Genomic DNA, 20,613 nt, shown 5'->3' on the forward strand with positions numbered 1-20,613 from the left:
CTGTTGGAACACTTTATGCTGCACTCACAGAAAACTCCCTTTCAACTGATTTGAATATTTAATGACTTATATAACAAGAAAAAAAAATCAATTACTCATATAGAAGAAATCCTGAGGTAGAATGGGTAGAATGACTTCAGGGTTGGTTAGTGAAGTGACTCAGTGAAATTATTAAGGCTTCAGGTCCTTCTTGTATTTTTTGTTTTTGTATGCATTCTGAGGTGTTGAGTTTTGTCCCCAGACTTGTCCCAAATTATTCTGACAGCTACAGCTGTTGGATGCATTATGTATTGATACAAAAACGTCCTGCTGAAGGACTATTTCTTTTTGGGTCTCTGTTTTAGAAGTCCCCCAGCAGACTTCTTGTATTGACTCATTGGCCAGAAATGCATCGCATGCCTAAGTCTAAACCAATCACTTGCAAAAATAATGGGATCACCAGGACTGATTTATACCAATCATGATTGCCCTAGTGGAGCTAACACCTAGCCCTATGGATGAGGGTGGAAACTTGTCTAAAACCTGGGTTCAGTTAGACAACAGGGCACGAGTGGTTCTGGGTGGGAAGGCAACAGGGTGAGTCACAACATTATTGTAGAAAATTTAGAAAGTCAACAAAATAAAAATCACCTACAATTTCTACCATTAACATTTTGTGGGCCAGGCGCAGTGGCTCATGCTTGTAATCCTGGCATTTTGGGAGGCCAAGGTGGGCAGATCATGAGGTCAGGAGATTAAGACCATCCTGGCTAACACAGTGAAACCCTGTCTCTATTAAAAATACTAACAATTAGCCGGCCGTGGTGGCGGGCACCTGTAATCCCAGCTACTCTGGAGGCTGAGGCAGGAGAATTGCTTGAACCCAGGAGGTGGAGGTTGCAGTGAGCTGAGATTGCATCATTGCATTCTGCACTCCAGCCTGGGTGACAGAACAAGACTCTGTCTCAAAAAAAAAAAAAAAAAAAAAAAAAAATTGGAGTATATTCTTCAAAATGTTCTCCTATGTGTACACATAGAAGCATAGTTACATTTCTTTTTCTTTTTTTTTTGAGATGAGTTCTTGCTCTGTCATCTAGGCTAGAGTGCAGTAGTGCCATCATGGCTCACTACAACCTTGAACTCCTAGGCTTAAGCCATCTGCCCACCTCAGCCTCCTGAGTTGCTAGGACTACAGGCATATGCCACCATGCCCAGCTACTTTCTTTAATTTTGGTAAAGACTAGGTCAGCTATGTTGCCCAGGCTGGTCTTGAACTCCTGGTCTCAAGCAATCCTCCTGCCGTGGCTTCCCAAAGTGTTGGGATTATAGGCGTGACCCCCGCACCCAACTCATAGTTACATTTCTGTTAAGAAAAAAATCATCCATACATATCATTTTCAACCAGTCTTTTAAAACTGATATCAGAAACTTTATTCTTTTGGCAATAAAACTATTTTATGTTTCTAAAAGCCATTTTCAAAATGAATCTCCTAACATGTGTAACATGAATTTGATTGACAAATAATAATGTCTTTTGGGGCCAAGAATTTCATAAAAGACAAAACCCTAACTCTAAAATGAGTCACAAAGATTTGAAATAGCAGAGTTACTGGAGAGACCAGCTATAAACTGATAAACTCCATCTTAAGCTTGTCATTGCACTTGGTAGGATGTTATTGTTGTTTTTTGCCTTTCCACAGCATGTCCTAGTCAGGAAGTTCAGAGCAGCTTGTCATCATTAATTGTGGTTCCCAGAAGCTTGCTCGTCTCCAGTGAGCACTAGCCTTGCCAGGACTCAGTTGTCCCACTAGATGTCATGTGATTTTTCATTGAGTTACTTGACCTCTGACTTTAACTGTGAAGAGGATTTTAAAATATCAAATCACTCCATCTAGTTATTTAGTTAGGATATTTAAAAGGACAGTTGGTTTGCATGAAATTTTTGAACCAGTGTTTTGGAATTACTTTCCCAGACCTGGTCTTAATATGATATGGGAACTATGGTTCTATCTAAATACCTAAATATTTTCTCTCTGAGAGGACAAACTTGGAGCAAGATCAGGTTCAAAAATTTCTGATGAGGGTCATTCAAATGCTTAAAAGCAGTGAATTTATAAAAAGAATAAGAAAACGAACAATGATAATATAGTAGTTAAAATTTTTAAACAAAGCAGATTTTGGTTTTTTAAATCAATCATTGGTCACCTTAAAAGGAGAGGTGCTAGTCTAGAAAACACATTGCTTTTAATATAGTCTTGGGAAATATCAGCCAATTCTTCTTAAATTCAAAGGATCTTATAACATTTAAAGCTATCATCTTTATTACAGCTCTGTAAGTATGATAGATTCTCTTTAACAAGGTTCCACTTCACAGAATATTGAATAAATAGGATATAGCTTTGTTGACAGATGAGGTGAAGAAAAACATGCCATGTTCCTGTGGGCAAGAGTTAGAGGAAGGGTGGTAAGCTCAGTTAGGTCCAAGACATGCTTGGACCAGTGAAAAACTATCAGATCCTACAGTAAAACCAAGTTGTATCTGTTATATTTATATCACTGTTTTTTTCCCCAGTATTTCGCCAGGGTGATATTGGAACAAACTGGTATGCTGTCTTGGCAGGGTCTTTGGATGTTAAAGTATCTGAGACCAGCAGTCACCAGGTAATATGCTCTATTTTTTTGAAAGGATTTATTTTTTTTAAAGACATATTATCCCTGTGTCTTTTATGCCATTACAATTACATTTTCAAGTCCATTTCTTCTTTCCTACAATAAGGGGTTTGGCAGTGTTTGTTTGATTCCTTTATTAAGTTACTCAACAAACACCTATTGAATGTCTTCTCTGATTTGAGTATGATGCCAGGTGTCAAAACATGAAATGCAAGAACACATTGGATGCTTTCTAGGAGCTTGTAGTCTATTTGGAAATGCAAGGAATTGCAATGTGACACAAATTGCTGTGTAGGGTGAAATGTGAGTGAAGGGGCAGGAGAAGAAGTCTTCCTATGTTTCCTCTTGGATCCTTTCTCCATCATTGTATCTTGAATTTTCTTTGGCCTAGAAGTGATCCCCTCATCGGCCTTGTAGGAGCTCTGGTGATGCAAGGGAAATACGGTTGATGCAGTCCCCCTAAAATCTCTATTTCTCTGCCTTGTCTTTGCAAATGTGGAAGGCTAATAATATTGTTTTCCTTCTAAAGTACAGCGCTGGCTTTATTTTCATTAGTCACCTCTGGGGAGTTTGGCATCCTAGTAGATGAAACTCATTCTTTTTTCTGTTCACAAAATGTATGAATATTTAAAAAACAAAAACAAAATTAAAAAAGAAAGAAAAATATTAAAAAAAGAAAAAAATATATGAATATTTAAAGTCAAACCCAGGGCCTTCTTTCACATCTGCAGTGACTCTTGCTCTATCATTAAGACATGTGGCCAAAATGTACACAACCTCACTGTTTAGAGCCAAGAATCTCGAGTCTGAAAAGTATGACCCATAAAAGGCCACCATCAGGTGTCACTATGAAAATGTTCCAAGTGTTATTTCCACATATTCAGAATTCAGAAAAAACAAAAACTGAAGAGAATTAGTTCATTGTAAAATCTGAAAGAATTACTGAAAAAAATTAAAGAATTAGTTAAAGGGACAAGTAACTTTCTGCCAAGTATCATATTTAAGACAATGTTTTGGGGCCTTTTTCATAGGTAGCACACTTCAAATGTGAGAAAAATTCATGACACACCAAATTTGAAGTTTAAATTTTTTAGGAACTTGTATGCGTATTGAAGTTGTGGGCAGTCCCTATCTTAAAAATGGAGTGGTGTCCCAAAAGATTGCTGGTAAGGTGGGCATTTGGAATTTGCAATGTAGTTTCCTGGGTGATACCCATTGTAATGGATGGTTAAATTCTCAGGCCAGTGTCCAAATCCTGTGTAATCCATAGTATACTCTTTCTGTGCATCAGTGCATGAAAATTCCATTAGACACAGCGTGGAACCTGTGCTTCCCAACTTTGATGGTACTTTTCCTCTTCCTGTCTCTCACGAGGTTGGCTTTCTCTTGGATTTCAGAGAGAGTCAAGGTGAGAGGTGGGTTTTGATTCTGGTAAGCTGCCTCGGTTTCGAATGGGAAGGAGAACAGCTAGCATTTCTTGGATATTTGCCATATCCAGTATAACCAAGATATTTATCCATATATAATTTATCCAATCCTTCGTGGATGTTTACTTGGCAGTGTTCCAAGCACTTAACAGGTATTTATTTACTTCTTTAATCCTCAAGTCAAACATGAGGTAGGTCGTATTACTGTTCTCATTTTGCAGATGAGAAAACGAAGTCCCCAAGTGGTTAAATAACTTACCTCAAGTATTATATCTAGAAATTAGAGAAACCAAGATTAAAACCCAAGTAGTCAGGCACCTGAACAGATGCTCTTCGCCACTGCTCTCCACCATTTGACTCTTAAGAAACATGATGCAACATGCAACTTCCCTCTCTCCCTGCCTTTTGTCATCCTTTCAGATTACCCCGTGTCCTTCCTCTCTGCATATCTCCTACCTTGTGGGTGCTGTTCTGGTGGGGACTCTCTGGGCCTTTTTACTCAGAGCAGCTCCTGGTACTTCCCTTCCCCAGGTTTCACCTGCATAGATGTGCCCTGGGGACAGGGCCTGCAGCTGGATCATTCTGCTCAGTTCCTCCTGCAGCTAGAGTGGGTCCTGAATGAGTGATAATGGAGAGAGTGGAGAAGCTAAAAAGAGAAATGTGACAAAAGAGAAGAATGGGAAGTAAGATGAGACTTAAGGAGGAGAAAAGAAAGAAGAGGAAATCTCAGGAAGGAGAGAGAAGCCGAATCAGAAAAGGAAGAGCAGATGTGCCTAAGGGGATGATAAATAACACCAGCTCTTATGTGCTGACACACCAGATGTGAAAGCTGGCTGATATTTTGATGGTATTAAAATAGTATCTGGCCAGAGGTTTCAGGAATATTGCCCTTGACCAGTTATCTCTCACCATGGCATCCTAGCAGGGTTATTAGCTACAGATTTAACAATTTTAACTAAAGTTTTAATTTTAGATTTATCTGTAATGCAGAGAACTCTGTAAAACCAATGCAGAGAACTTTCCTAAGCTGGGCTTGGTCTTCTTTTAGTTGTTAGGAATATTTAATTTAATACCAAAGCCGGCTTACTACTTCCTTTATGTATTTCATCCCACAATGTTCAACCAGAGTTTTCTGGATGGATTTGTGTCACTAAAATAAAAGGAAGAGAAAGCTCATTGACCCCTATACCCTCTAGCCCTCTAGAGTACAGCCTGAGATAAACAGGGCCCAGCCTTCCAGCCAGTTCTGAGGGCTGGACATGGTCCAGCCACATGGGAGAAAGAAGCTAAGGAGAATGACCAAGATGGCAGAGCCCCCTTCCATGCCAAGATGCTTGCAAGGGAGAAACAAAACTGCCATATCTACCCATGCTGGCCTTGTGATGGCTCTGGGTGTCTGCCCACTAGCAATGTGGTAAATCAGGGGGATTGTTTAACATGGCCGAGTAGTGCCCCATACAAGTCAGGGTTCTTTGGAGGAACAGAAGCACTAAGAGATAGAGATGGAGAGAGAGAGACAGGTTTTTTTTAGGAACTGACTCACATGATTTCGGGGGCTGGCAGGTCTGAAGTCTAGAGCTGGCAGGCTGGAGATTCAGGTAAGAGTTATTGGCAGAAGCAGAATTCCTTCTTCTTTGGGAAACCTCAAGGAAAACCTGTTTGCTCTTAGGCTTTCAGTGAGTAGATGAGGCACACGCACATCATGGAGGGTGATCTACTTTAAGGTCTACTGATTGTAAACGTTAATCACATCTAAAAAGTATCTTTACAGCAACATCTAGGTTAGTATTTAACCAAACTACTGGCCATTATTGTCTAGCTAAGTTGACACATACAATTAACCATAATAGACCCCAATGAGGGGGGAAATGGGGTTGGGTGAAGGCCATGGGTGAGGAGCAAGGAGAGACCATTCCTACCCCTAGAGACCAGAAACAATCATTGCTGAGTGCCCTCCTTGTGTGGCTCGTGCGAGGGGTTCCATGGACATTAACTGAACTAATCTTTAGGCATTTGTGTCCTGTTTTACCAAAGGCTTGAAAACAAGGCTCAGTGACTTAGGTGCAGCTTTTCCAGGGCCACATATGTGTATGTGGGCAAACTGAGATTTGAATTCAGGTCTGACGTCCTCCAAATTGCATGTTCTTCTGCTGGGCGCACACATGTGAACAGAGGTGTGAGGAGGATGGTAAAAGTGAAGGAAGAAAAGTTATGAGAGTCTAAGAGAAAACTGAGGAAAGAGAAAAGAGGTGATGGCACAGAGTCAAGTCTTTCAGGGAGGACAGGGCAGAGTTTCTTGCCAGCCTGCCCCTTGCTGCCCTGCACGTCTGCCTTCTCACCTGAGAGCCAAAGGGATGTAGTGACAAATTCCCAAACTTAGCACTAGGTTTTAGCCCCTTAGTGGGGTGTGAGCCAGGATGATGGAAGAAGAGTGGGAGTGGCTGCTGGCAATGGGGCGCCTATGACAGGAAGCTCTGTGCCCAGTGTGTCACAAGCGTTATCCCACAGGCACTCACCACACTCCCCTCCCCTTAGTGCTGTGGTTTGTCTCATTTTAGAGGCCAGATATTCAACAGCTTGCCCAAGGTCACAAAGCTGCTGGATGTCTGGGCCAGTTCTTTGTGATTCTGGGGCTCAATGCTTGCCCATCATGGTTGTATAGGTGCCACCCAGAAGGACCAGAAGGGGAAGGAAGAGAGGTGGGGGCCGAGCCAGCTGTTAAGGAATAAGGAATGCAGGGAGGAGCTTTTGCCTTGCAGCTTCTCCAACTTGCACCTGGGTGTCTGATGCAGCTCTCAGCTCCACAGCCCTTCCCTCTAAGCCCACTGCCCAGGTGCTATTGGGGGCATTCCTCCTCCCACCCTCTCTTTGATCTGGTGATGCACATTGAAAGGGGTGAGGCCCTCCCTCCAAAGGGCTTCCGGATTAGAGGGTAGGGTAGATAAGTGTAGTTGATAGGGAGGGAAAGTGAGGTACACGGTGCACAAGATGGAGGCAAAATGGTTAGAACTGACGGTGATGGGATGTGGAGGTGTAGAGAGAAAGGGAGTCTCCTGACTTGGGTGAAGAGGTGGACAGTGATGCTACTAATGGAAATGGGAATACATGAGGGAGACTACCTTTCCCAGATTCTGCAATAGTATTTTATGCTATATGTTTATTAGGTATGTATATTAGTCCCTTTTCATGCTGCTGAGAAAGGCATACCTGAGACTGGGGCAATTTACAAAAGAAATAAGTTTATTAGACTTATAGTTTCACATGGCTGGAGAGACCTCCCAATCATGGCAGAAGGCAAGGATGAGCAAGTCACATCTTACATGGATGGCAGCAGGCAAAGAGAGCTTGTGCAGGGAAACTCCCATTTTTAAAACCATCAGATCTTTGTGAGATTTATTCACTGTCAGAGAACAGCACAGGAAAGACCCACACCCATAATTCAATTACCTTCCACTGGGTTCCTCCTGCAACACATGGGAATTGTGGGAGTTATAATTCAAGATGAGATTTAGGTGAGGACACAGCCAAACCATATCATTCCATCCCTGACCACTGCCAAATCTCATGTCCTCACATTTCAAAACCAATCATGCCTTCTCAACAGTCCCCCAAAGTCTTAATTCATTTCAGCATTAACTCAAAAGTCCACAGTCCAATGTCTTATCTGAGACAAGGCAAGTCCTTTCCGCCTACGCGTGTGTAAAATTAAAAGCAACTTAGTTACTTCCTAAATACAATGGGGGTACAGGCATTGGTTAAATACAGCCATTCCAAATGGGAGAAATTGGCCAAAACAAAGGCTACAGGTCCCAGTCCGAAATCCAGCAGGGCAGTCAAATCTTAAAGCTCCAAAATGATCTCCTTGGACTCCATGTCTCACATTCACATCACGCTGATGCAAGAGGTGGGAGGCGGGTTCCCATCGTCTTGGGCAGCTCGGTCCCTGTGACTTTGCAGAGTATAGCCTCCCTTCTGGTTGCTTTCATGGGCTGGCATTGAGTGTATGCGGCTTTTCCAGGTGCAAAGTGCAAGCTGTCAGTGGATCTACCATTCTGGGATCTGGAGGATGATGGACCTTTTTTCACAGCTCCACTAGGTGGTGCCCCAGTAGGGACTCTGTGTGGGGCTCCAACCCCACATTTCCCTTCTGCACTGCCCTAGCAGAGGTTCTCCATGAAAGCCTCGCCCCTGCAGCAAACTTCTGCCTGGACTTCCAGGTATTTCCATACATTCTCTGAAATCTAGGCAGAGGTTCCCAAACCTCAATTCTTGACTTCTGTACACCTGCAGGTTCAACACCACATGGAAGCTGCCAAGGCTTGGGGCTTGCACCCTCTGAAGCCATGGCCTGAACTGTACCTTGGCCCCTTTTAGTCATAGCTGGAGTGGCTAGGCTGCAGGGCACCAAGTTCCTAGGCTGCACATAGCACCAGTACCTTGAGCTTGGCCCATTAAACCATTTTTTCCTCCTAGGCCTCTGAGCCTGTGATGGGAGGGGCTGCCATGAAGACTTCTGACATGCCCTGGAGACATTTTCCCCATTGTCTTGGGGAGTAACATTTGGGTCCTTGTTGCTTATGCAAATTTCTGTAGCTGGCTTGAATTTCTTCTCAGAAAATGGGATTTTATTTTCTATCACATTGTCAGGCTGCAAATTTTCCAAACTTTTATGCTCTTCTTCCCTTATAAAACTGAATGCCTTTAACAGCACCCAAGTCAACTCTTGAATGCTTTGCTGTGTAGAAATTTCTTCTGCCAGATACCCTAAATCTGGCAGATGCCACCAGTGTCTTTGCTAAAACATAGTAAGAGCCACCTTTGCTCCAGTTCCCAACAAGTTCCTCATCTCCATCTGAGACCACCTCAGCCTGGATTTGTCCATATCATTAATCAGCATTTTGGTCAAAGCCATTCAACAAGTCTCTAGGGAGTTCCAAACTTTCCCACATTTTTGTGTCTTTTTCTGAGCCCTCCAAACTGTTCCATCCTCTGCCTGTTACCTAGTTCCAAAGTCGCTTCCACATTTTCAGGTATCTTTTTAGCAGCACCCCACTCCAGTGGTACCAATGTACTCTATTAGTTCATTCTCATGCTGCTGATAAAGACATACCTGAGACCGGGCAATTTACAAAAGAAAGAGGTTTACTGGACTTACAGTTCCATGTGGCTAGGGAGACCTCACAATCATGGTGGAAGGCAAGGAGGAGCAAGTCACATCTTATGTGGATGGCAGCAGACAAAGAGTTTATGCAGGAAAACTCCTATTTTTAAAACCATCACATCTCATGAGACTCATTCACTATCATGAGAACAATGCAGAAAAGACCCACCCCTATAATTCAATTTCTTTCCACTGGTTCCTCCCATGACATGTGGGAATTGTGGGAGTTACAATTCAAGGTGAGATTTGGGTGGGGACACAGCCAAACTGTATCAGTATGAATGATTTGATGGAATTTTTTCTGAAAAAAAAAAAATCAACCTCTTTCTTTTATATGGTGGTAGAAAGATATATCTGTATATAAATTTCAAGAATACATAGGGTGTAACTATTCTATTTGACTCAAATTCATATTGCCTTCCTGTTTCAAGTTAATGTTACTTATTCTCCCTTCTTGTCATTCCCTTATATTTTTTGCTGACTAGGTTAAAAAACACACAGCTTCTTCTATGTGATTGGTTTAGCAGATTCTTCCTGAGTTTTTGAATGCCGGGTTGAGGGTCCTACTTATTTTTCATCAGCGATATCCCCAGAGCATGTAGTAGAAACTGTTCATTTACAGAGCATTTCAGGAACTTTCTTTGGTGTGAGCCCACCCTGTTTAGGAAATAGCTGTGCTGTTTCTTGCTCAGTGCCTGATGCCCAAGTGTCTGCTCAGGATGATGCAGTGGTGAGCCTGGGAATGGGGAGTACCTGTGGCCTCCTGAGCCCATCCAGCATTCCGCCCCTGCTCTCCTGTGCTTTAGGCAGTGCGTGCAGTCATTTCCTGGAGAATCTGCAAAGCCTGCAAGGCATCTGCTCCCAAAGGGCACCTGCTCGCAAGCTCCTCCAGTGTCCGTGGCAGGGTGGAGAGGGGTAACGGAGATCCTCTTCTGCCCCCAGATCGCTGAAGCCTAAAATTATTTTTTAAAAAGTCATGATTCTATATTTGAGAGAAGTATTAACTACAGACTTTTCGATGAGTGCTGATGTATACTTCAGGCCCTCTCTTATGAAGGGAGGATGGAGAAAAAAGCTATCCGGCTGTAGGACTGAAATGACTCACCTTCCAGGGTCACCCCTGGTCAGCCCACCCACCAGAATGGCCAGAAGTTGACCATTGCAGGAGGCGTGAGCTGCAGGCTGACTGGGCCTTTCCCTGCGGGTCTTCTCTGGGCTCAGGAAGCATCAGATAGTGGCATGGATTCCTGCTGAGCAGGGAAACCCACTCCTTTCCCCTCTCATAGTCAGCCCTTTCCAGGCAGGCCACAGCCACATGCTGCTTCTCCTTTCTGTTTTCCTCTCAGTCAAGTTTCCCTAATTTAAGGTTTCAAGCGACTGGAGGGGAGACAATAGTGCCTGGATGGGAGGAACGGTGGGCTCTGCCTTCTGGGGAGCTGGGGCTGCGTTGCTTTCATTTCTTTTGTTACTGCCTTGAAAACATGTTTGTCCCAAGAATTCTAGGAAATGCATAGATTATTCTGTCCCTATTACTTTCAGAAACTTTTAGAGGCTGACAAATCCTTGTAATTATCTTTCTATAAATTATATTTATTCCACTACTCTATATAAAATGAAACCTACTGCAACACTCTTACCACTATGTGTAATTGTCAGAGGCATCTCTTCCATTTGCTCAGACACCCTTCCTACCTTGGCCATTCTTCATCTTAACCCAAGAAAAAGAGCACCCAGAAGGGGACTGCCCACAGACCACTTCATCCTTCTAAGGTGTCCCAACCTGGCTGACACGTTCACATAGATTTCCACTGGGAGCATCCACTTGGCTTCCATCAGGGATTAATCCTTCCATTTCACCAATAATATCTGTCCGCACCTACAGTCTCTTACCTGAGCCTAACCAGGACCCATCTACCTCCAGATCCCCACTGCTGCACTCACCTGCACAAGATCCTCTCCTGTCTTGGCGCCTATGTAACCTGAAAGTTACATAGGGCTAAAAGTCAGATATTTTACATTCCCACTAGAATGAATAATACTATGGGTGTATTTTTTCTCAGTAATATTTTAATCGATTTAGAATTAGAGATGAACATTGGGACAAGTTATAAGCAATAAATAACAAGCTTAAAAACAATAAATAGTTATAAATCTCACTGTATCAGATATTATCCAGCTCTGTGTGTGTGTGTGTGTTTACTTCAGAGACAGAAAGAAAGGGAGAGAGAAGGTCCTGTTTTTTTCTGCAGATTTTATAAGTGAGGAGCTTTGTTGGCATAGTAAGTATCAAAATCCTAGATATATATAAGATTTTAAATTAATCTTTACATCCCAAAAAGTAAAAAGCCTTTTCCAGTCATAGGAAAGAAGAATTTCTGATGACTGCTGACAGAATAAAGTTTATATTGCAAGATAGAAAATGGATGGTTTATTAATTCTTTAAAACTTTTACATTTCTATCACAGATGCTTATTTAAAGCTTTAGTATTTACCTAATGCAACCCACGGTGGTTAAATTCAGAACTCCTTTGAAATTCTATTGCCACTTAATTGGCTGTGGGTATTCACAGTTAGATTACCTGTAAATTGGGGATAATAGCTGTTATCTGAAATGAGCCGATGTATGCAAAGTACTTAGTACAAAGCCTGGGATAGAGCCAGAGGGTCTGTGCTTTTTGAAATTACCATTTCAGGAAAAGTTGGTTACAATGACTGCAATGCTGTTGTTTTATCACAAGAGGGCAGTGCCAGAATAGAAAATGCAGGAAATGTACTTGGGATTTGAAACCGTAGAAGTTTAACAATATTGTTCAGCCATTTCATGGATCAGAGAATCCGGGCTGCACTTGGCCTTGGTCATCACTTAATTTCATCCCTTCATCTGTCACTGTGAAATTATCTGGCACATTTTAGCTCAATTTCAGAAAAAAATCTCATACTAGTTTTCTCCATAAAGTAAAATAATATGCTTTTATTTGCCTTCTCTTTTTTCCTTCTACAGTAACAAATATGTTTTTAAGCATTGCATTTTTGTTTACAAATTTTGAAGAACACGTGTGTTTCACTGTAATGTGGATCTCTCTACCTTTGTCTGTCTTTCTCTCTTTGCCTCTCTGATTCTTCTATTCGCTCATTTCACTCCATTATTTTCAAACAGAGAACACTGCCATCATTGGAAACATTTTTTTCTGAGCACATTTATTGAGCCCATAAAACGTGAAAAGTGCCAAGTCCACAGCAGTTGTTTGTAATCTCTTCCTACTTGTCTATGCTCAGGTCAGGCTATTTGTTAGGAGCTGATTGGGAGTTTATTGAGCATCCTGCATCCTGTATTTAGTTTTGTTGCCATGTAATTCTTTGTTTGGGTGGTTGGATGCAAAACTGCGTCACAATGCTGGACAGACTGGCTCTCCACTGAAATGAGGCTGGCCTCCCTGATTCAGTTACCAGAATGCTAATGCTAGTCCATTCTCATCAAATCTTCCTGCGGCGGGCTTGCCCGGTCTTGTTAAGCTTTGTTGAACGTACTGATTCCAGGGAAGTGTTCTAAATGCAACAACTCTTGTCTTTGCTGTTTGTTAGAAAACACATTTGCCTGAGAAGTATTTTGCCCTCTTGCTTTGGCAGGAAATGCTTCTGACAGCACATACAATCTAACATCTTGAAAAATTAAGAGATTGGGTTCCATTTAATTTTATTACTTTAGATGACTTGGAGCACTCAGTAAATTCCAGGACTAAATTCAAGTTCGTGAAATAATCCCAGGTGCTGTGAAACTTAATGGCAAGCGTTGCCTATAGGCCTAAAATAAAACTTATAAAAACATTTGCCTTGTAAGAATTTATGTTCACACCTGTGAATAGCCACTGCAGTCCAGCCTGGGCAACACAAGACCTCGTCTCTAAGAAAGAAAAAAATATGTTTCTGTCTCCACACATTTAAAGGACCAATTATTTTTCCCTTGGTGTTAACTCAGTATATGTCCAAAACAATAAATTTGCCATGAGACAATGAACTCTTCTTGATCCATGAATATGGAAGTGAGTTAAATGTGCATAATAAGATGATCTGATAGCCCTTGAAGTTACAGTACAATTTTTAGAAAATCTTGATGTACTTACCACAGAGAATTCTTATGTCTGTTTAATTGATTGTTAGCTATTTTAAATTCCATCAGAATACCTATAACTTGCATAAGTTGGATTTCAGCTGATGCTTATAGACATTATTTATTTGCAAGGCACAAATACCTTAGCTTGGCTACCAATCTTAGTTATCAGTGACACATAACCATTGGCTTTCTTAACACCATTCCCATTTCCATACTGTTTACTATATTTATAATGAAACAAATAAAATGCCTCATATGAGAATGCCTGCTTTAAAAAACCCAGTGTACCATAACTCAGACACACAAAGCGGATAAATTAAGGGGTGATTAGTTGCAGTACAAAAGGATTCTTTGATTTACAGCAGGGTTTGTCAGAAGGGCTCCTTTGAATACAAGCTCCCCCAGAGAGCTGAAGTGTTTTGCAGATCATTCAATCCACTTGACATCCAGACTAGGGGACAGAGAAACTTGGAATTTAAGTGTTGAAAGCCATCATTAGTTGAAGATTAACGAAATGAATATAGAGATTCTCTATTATTTAAATGATAGAAAAAAACCGCTTTGCTTTTTAGAAATATGGATAACCCATACATGTATGTGACTAAGTTAGAAATAATAATTTCCATTGTTTATGGAGCACCTATTATGTGCCAGAAACTAAACAGCACTATATGGATTCTGTATACTACTTTATTTCTATTTAATACTGCTAATGATCTTACAAGAAAACTTGTGCCCATTTTACAAATGAGGATACTGAGGCTCTGGGGAACATTTGCCAAAGTCCACAGGTCGGTCATTGGCAGAGATAAGTTTTGAATTAAGTCTACCAAGGCCCCTGGCTGTTCTACTGTGCTGCTTCTGGGGGATTTTCCCTGCTGAGCATAGTGTGTTCTGAGCGTGGTCAGCCTCCACGTGGGAGTCCTTTGCCTGATGCCCTGCCTTCCAGCATGGGCGGCTTCATCGCCATCTTTATTAACTTACCTAATGCAAGCTTTTATGAGTGAAGTTAACTGGGCCCTGCATATCCCACTGAAAACACTGTGCCAAGACAGTGCTCATGACTTACTTCAGCTGGTGCCCGGCTGGGTAAAGGAGGAGAACCTGGAATCTGGGGGGCATCCATGATGGAGGTGGGAAATGTCTCCAAGGCATGTTCAGGCAGTGCTGGGCAGGAGGGGCAGAGGAAGCAGGAAGGTGGTGTAACACAGCCCCCAGGTTAGTGTGGGGAGGGCCGAGGCTGGTCTAACCAGGGGTAGCATGATAAGGCTTGGCCTGCTGATGGGCGGCAGTCAAAAGCAGGCCCAGCGGTGGAGATGGGCAGCGGGCAGGCTGCCTAAGAGGTCTGGCCACAGAAGGACTGCCAGAGAGGAACTGGGACCCAGGAAGGGCTGTCAGGACAAGATACTGTGACTTTGAGAAGAATTAGGGTACCTGGCAGGTTAGCGAGGCAGAGACTCTGAAAGACAGAAACTCACTTTCTCCAACCAGGGTCAGAACTCAGTTATTAGAACTGGGGCACAGGATCAGAGTGGGAAAAGCAGAAATGCTGATTTTATTTTATTTTTTTAGAGACAGAGTCTTGCTGTGACTCCCAGGCTGGAATGCAATGGTGGGATCATAGCCCATTGTAACTTTGAGCTCCTGGAATTAAGGGATCCTCCTGCCTCACCCTCATGAGTAGCTGGGACCATAGGCAAACACCACCAGGCCTGGCTAATTTTTTTTTTTTTTTAGAGATGGGGGTCTTGCTATGTTGCCCAGGCTGGTCTTAAATTCCTGGCTTCAAGCAAGTCTCTCACCTCCCCTCCAGCAGGTGCTGGGATAACAGGCATGAGTGATTCAATTCAGTTCTTAATTACCCATTTGTGATTGTTTAAATTTCCCCTAATGAATAAGAGGATTGCCTGGGATGGATTTGATCCTCTAAGGAGGATCAAGTGGACCTCAATATTGGAATTGGAGGATTAGAGGAGGAGCAATGCCAAATGTTTTATATTTTCCTAATGATTTGGACTTATTTGGTATTCAATAAATATAGAGATTGGCTGACTGAAGTAAGAATCAATATGAATTAAATTGGTACCTTAACTGAACCTTGGCCAAGAGGTACTTATACTTCCTAGGACAATCTAAGAAGAATGTGGGTAGATCATTAGACGGACTAGGTTCTAGTCTCAGCTCTTCTACTTACTAGCCATCATCTTGGGCAAGTCACTGAATATCCTTGAGCCTGATTTGCTTAACTTATAAAATAGCAATAGTACTATTGATATTGTTGGATTGTGTTAGTATGAGTGTCCACAATTTATTAAGCATGTGTTTTGAGTCAGGCACTATGCAAAGCAGTTTAAATACATTATCTCATTCACCTGTTGTGAGGAACAAATGAGACATCGTCATTGAGACACTTGGCCAGTGTGTGGCCCAGTCCTCGCTCACACACATACAGATCAGCATGCACGGTGCTGCACAGTGGGACTAAGAGTGGGTGGATGATTAAGTAAAGATGTCTGTGTTTTAGAAGGAGGAAAAGGAGTGATCCAGTGGACTGAGAGATGAGATAGCTGGATCAGATTGGAGGAAAAAGTCAGATGGCATGTCGGTGATATGCCAGAGGCAATTTTGTGTGTGTGTTCCCATCAGCCCTTGTTATCTAGTAGAATTGATCTCAGGTAACCCAGTATGTTTTCCTAACAGAATGAAGTCTTCCCATATGTCACCCAAAACATACTGCACTTACGGTGTGTCTGATGCAAGTGGTAAGTGACACTTTGGCCTCTGTCCTTATTACAGAAGTCTCTTTGAGAATGCTGGTTTGGTCCGGTACCTCCCCAGAGGTCTCAGTGCAATTTAGGACCCACAGCCATCTTGGCTCACCCACCCCTGTGTTTTGGGTTTCCCCAGAAGCAGACCTGGAGAAAAGGATTTGGCTACTAGTGGTTTTTTTGGAGATGATCTTGGGAAGTATGATAACAGAGTGGGAAAGTGAGACAAAGAAGAAAGGAAAGCCAATCAAAGTGTTCTAATAAGAGCGTTTCCACTCTAGGCAACTGGGCTCACTCCTTCAGGAGGCCGGCTGAGAAACTGTGAAGGGCAAGGAAGCTGGGGTGTTTATCTTCCCACTCTCATGTCCTACCACTCTCATGGCAATGATTGCCCCTTAAAGGCATTAACTGCCCAGCACTCTGCCCTCAGGCAGAGCGAGGGTGCAGATGCTCGAAGTGGCACACTGCACAGAGCCATCCAGAAAGCTACAGATGACCTCAGGGGTGAGTGGGGAATCTGGCAGGGCTCCAGCAGCATCTGCTAAACCACCATCGCATACTGAAGTCAGGTTTTTAAATCTTCACTTCCCTTTTGAAAGTTCTCAAAACAAATTGCCATCTTACCACAAAATAGGACATTCTTTCACTGTTATCATTTCATGTTCCCTGCATAGGTGCTGATTGCTTTCTTCAGTCTCTGTGTTACTGTAAACATCTTCTTTCAGATGGCATCACTGAATATTAATCTGCAAATGAGCAGAAAATTAATAAAAGTGTTCTTTTGAATAGTCCCTATTAAATAAGTGTTGAGACATGAGCAGTATGTGTAAGCATAAAAGAAATGGTTATGTTACATCCAGAAACAGACACTTTCAGCAGCAGGCAAAGGCAGGCATTAAGCCCATCTATAGGGTTTCAGACTTGGAATCCTGACCCATGGAGATCTGGTCAGATGTTAGTGTTGACATCTAAGAGTGCTGCTTCTATACCCACTCACATTCATTCTGTCCACTCTTACCCTGCCTTTCAGCATACATGCTGAGCAACATATATTGGTACTGCTAAGTGAGAGAACATTTGGATGTCAATTTCTTTATTTGAAAATTACTGTCTCAGCACATTGCAAGGCCCTGCCCGTGATTTAAATGTAAATAAGGGGGCCGGGCGCAGTGGCTCAAGCCTGTAATCCCAGCACTTTGGGAGGCCGAGACGGGTGGATCACGAGGTCAGGAGATCGAGACCATCCTGGTGAACACAGTGAAACCCCGTCTCTACTAAAACTACAAAAAAACTAGCCGGGCGAGGTGGCGGGCGCCTGTAGTCCCAGCTACTTGGGAGGCTGAGGCAGGAGAATGGCGGGAACCCGGGAGGCGGAGCTTGCAGTGAGCTGAGATCCGGCCACTGCACTCCAGCCTGGGCGACAGAGCGAGACTCTGTCTCAAAAAAAAAAAAAAAGTAAATAAGGGCTAGCACCCATAGACTGTAAAGATAGTGAATAGTCTTTAGGGTGAAAATGTTCTTCTTGGCACCTTCTATTTCTCTGTGCCCAATTATCCCAGTGCCCAACCATACCTCCCAAATTCATTCAGATTTCTAAGTAAATTTGTCCTAAAAAATACTCCAAATCTGCTGAAAGTAAAGTTTGAACTTGTGAAGTATACTCCTTTCAGGTGAGGTTTTCCAGGCATACTTTTAAGATCATATCTTATAATTTGTGACTCCTTGTCCTTAAATTTGAGTGGACCCAGTGTGAAAGAGAAGATCTAGAAAGGGCTGATTCCACATTTAATTCTGGTGGAAGAATTGATTCCTGAAACGAGCCCAGAGTGCTTGAGCTGATGACTACAGCTGGGTACTCCCTGGCGTGGTTTTCCGCTTACAGAGGCGGTCCTGACACAGAAATACAATGAGGAGTACAGTTGGCAGAACTGCCGTGATGAAATTTTGTTGTATGTGATAAAGCATGAGTCAGATCGAAATCTCCTGGGAAAATCCAAGAACAAATCCAATCTTACGTCTTTATTACAAGAGTTGATTATTGGCGAAAGACAGGCTCACCTGTGTCTCCCAGCCTCTGTATTTCTTTGTGTACTGTTTGGTGACAAACTACTCGTGTTGGGGATGGGAGGTGAGAAAGAAGACTGATTAATCCATAAACTGTACAACTAGTTCAGGAATAACTGAGAGATTCCTAGTTCTTTTGCATTATACTTCGCAAATAACCATATGTATGTAAAATATGTGGATGATGTTAGTGGTATTACTTAGGGTCCATTTCAAGTTTTTAAGACATGCTGGAAAGTACAAAGTAGGCAAAAGAATTCTTTCCGAAGGGTTCAGGTAATAGAAAAATGAAATAGGCTAGTGGGAACGTCAGGGAACCTGCTATTCCAGAGAATTGTGAAAGTCTGTGATTTATCATAAGCTATCTTATGTGTTTACTAGCATTTAAAAATTGCTCAGAAAAACCTAACTCATTGACTACTGATATTTCAGTTCTGGGGATATTTTCCTGAGTGAATTTGTTTGCAGTTGCCTTTCTGGAAAATTTATTAGCAGGCTTTTCTTAACTTCTTCCCTGATCTTTTGTTCTTTTCTGAGATATTATTGATTTTATTTTCCCAAACGTAATTTTATATGGTAATATCTGTTCAGAAGCAATTTGCTATGGTTGAAGGAACTGAATTCTTACGGGCATTTGTCTTAGTAATGTGGTTACAGAGTCACTAACTTGATCTTAATAACATTTGCCTATTGTCATATATTAGATGCATGAAAGGAAAACTGGGCTTTCTAACTCAGAGGATTACCCTTGTGTGTCTCCCTTAGTTTATAATGCCTTACAAAATTAATGTCCAGGTGATTTTAGTGGCTATTTGCATTATTTGAAACTAGTTAGGATTAAATCCAAACGTTATCACCAGTGTTGCATGCAGAGAGGAAATTACTTTTTTTGGTACACCTTAAGAAACTTTTTAATCATCAATTCATGACATTTTACAAACTAGTCACACTGTACTTCATCGGATGCTGTTTTTACTCTGCTGTGGCTGCAGGAGGCAGCATGATACAAAAATCTTGTAATCTTATCGTCAGATTTGGTTAGAATCCGGCCACTGCTTATCAACTGTGTGAACTGGGGCTGTGTAGATCCAGCACTGTGACCCTCAGCTTCCTCATCTTGTCAAGACAGACAGTGCCAGTTTCATATTGAAATATTGTAACTGCACTCTCTAACTTAAAAAAAAACAACCACCGAGCTCAGCTTCAATAGATTTCTCCTCTTTTCTGAAAACAGATAGTAGTTGTATAAAAGGGTAAGATTCCTGCTGGCAGCTTTATTCATAATATCCTCAAAGTAGAAACAACCCAAATGTCCACCAGTAGGAGGATGATAAGCAAATTGAAGCACACCTACGTTATGGGAAACTACTCATGAATAAAAGGAAGAACTTATGGATCCATGCACCAACATGGATGAATCTTACAGACATTATGTTGAGCGAAAAAGAAACCAGGCACAAACAGGAGAATATCGTCTGACTTCTTTTCCATGAAGTTCTAAAACAGGCAAAATCTTTTCATGGCAGAAATCAGAACAAGTGGTCTGAGGGTCTTGCCTGGAAAGGGGCACGAGGGGACTTTTGGGGTTGATAGAAATATTCTGTCTTGATCTGTGTGGTAATTACACCGGTATATATATTTGTCAAGACTTGTTGGACTATACGATTAAATTGGATGTTTTACTTTGGACAAATTATACTTCAGTTAAAGGAAAGAAAACACCTATCCATTACATGTTTAATTTTCTAATGACTAGTTTTTTGGGATCCTTAGGATGCCGTGACCATCTGTACCCTGGGAATTGGGACGGCCTTTGGAGAGTCCATTCTGGACAACACACCCCGCCATGCAACCATCGTTACCAGGGAGAGCAGTGAACTGCTCCGCATTGAGCAGAAGGACTTCAAGGCACTATGGGAGGTGAGCCCTAAGGCTTCTTTGTCAATTAATGCAGTTTCAGAAAAGAAAGGGAGCTGCCACATGGATAATGGCATTACAGTCAAGCCTTAATGTGTTCTGTTCTGAGCTGGTAGATGGAATTTAATTTTCAAAACTTGTTTTTGAAATGAGTGAGTGAAAAAGCCATTTTGACACAAGACATCCTTTTTTTTGTTGTTTAATTTAGTGCTTGCTCAATTTTCTGTAGTTTGACATACCTTATAATTATTTCTTGAATGACCATAGAGTGTTTTATGTATTTTCTCCCTCCTTTTCCACAGATGTATTCTTAACCAGGGAACAAAATACTTTGACATTTTCTTTTGCATTTTAAAAATCATCATTGACATGTTCCCTGGGAAAGTGGAATGAATGGGGTTAACATCTGCTTCATTTAAATGCTTTTAAAAATGATGTGCCCTATAATAAGATATGAAAAATGGAGGTACATAAAGATGTCTGGTTACTTGCCAACTTCAAAATGCATAGGTGGCA

General features: G+C 41.9%; 1 protein-coding gene across 3 annotated transcripts in view; it reads left to right on the forward strand.

The window, feature by feature from the left end:
- The window catches only part of RAPGEF4 (Rap guanine nucleotide exchange factor 4), a 309,548-nt gene that overhangs the window by 56,576 nt on the left and 232,359 nt on the right, over positions 1–20,613 (forward strand). For all 3 annotated transcript variants that reach the window (XR_010579925.2, XM_005573493.4, XM_005573494.4), the window contains exons 3-4: positions 2,552–2,640; positions 19,954–20,100. Coding sequence is in view for 2 of the 3 variants with exons in the window: in XM_005573493.4 (XP_005573550.1) it covers positions 2,552–2,640; positions 19,954–20,100 (236 nt within the window). In the remaining variant the exon portion in view is untranslated. The remainder of the gene's footprint in view (positions 1–2,551; positions 2,641–19,953; positions 20,101–20,613) is intronic.

Source organism: Macaca fascicularis, chromosome 12 (assembly GCF_037993035.2).
Source record: "Macaca fascicularis isolate 582-1 chromosome 12, T2T-MFA8v1.1".
Taxonomy (NCBI): domain Eukaryota; kingdom Metazoa; phylum Chordata; class Mammalia; order Primates; family Cercopithecidae; genus Macaca; species Macaca fascicularis.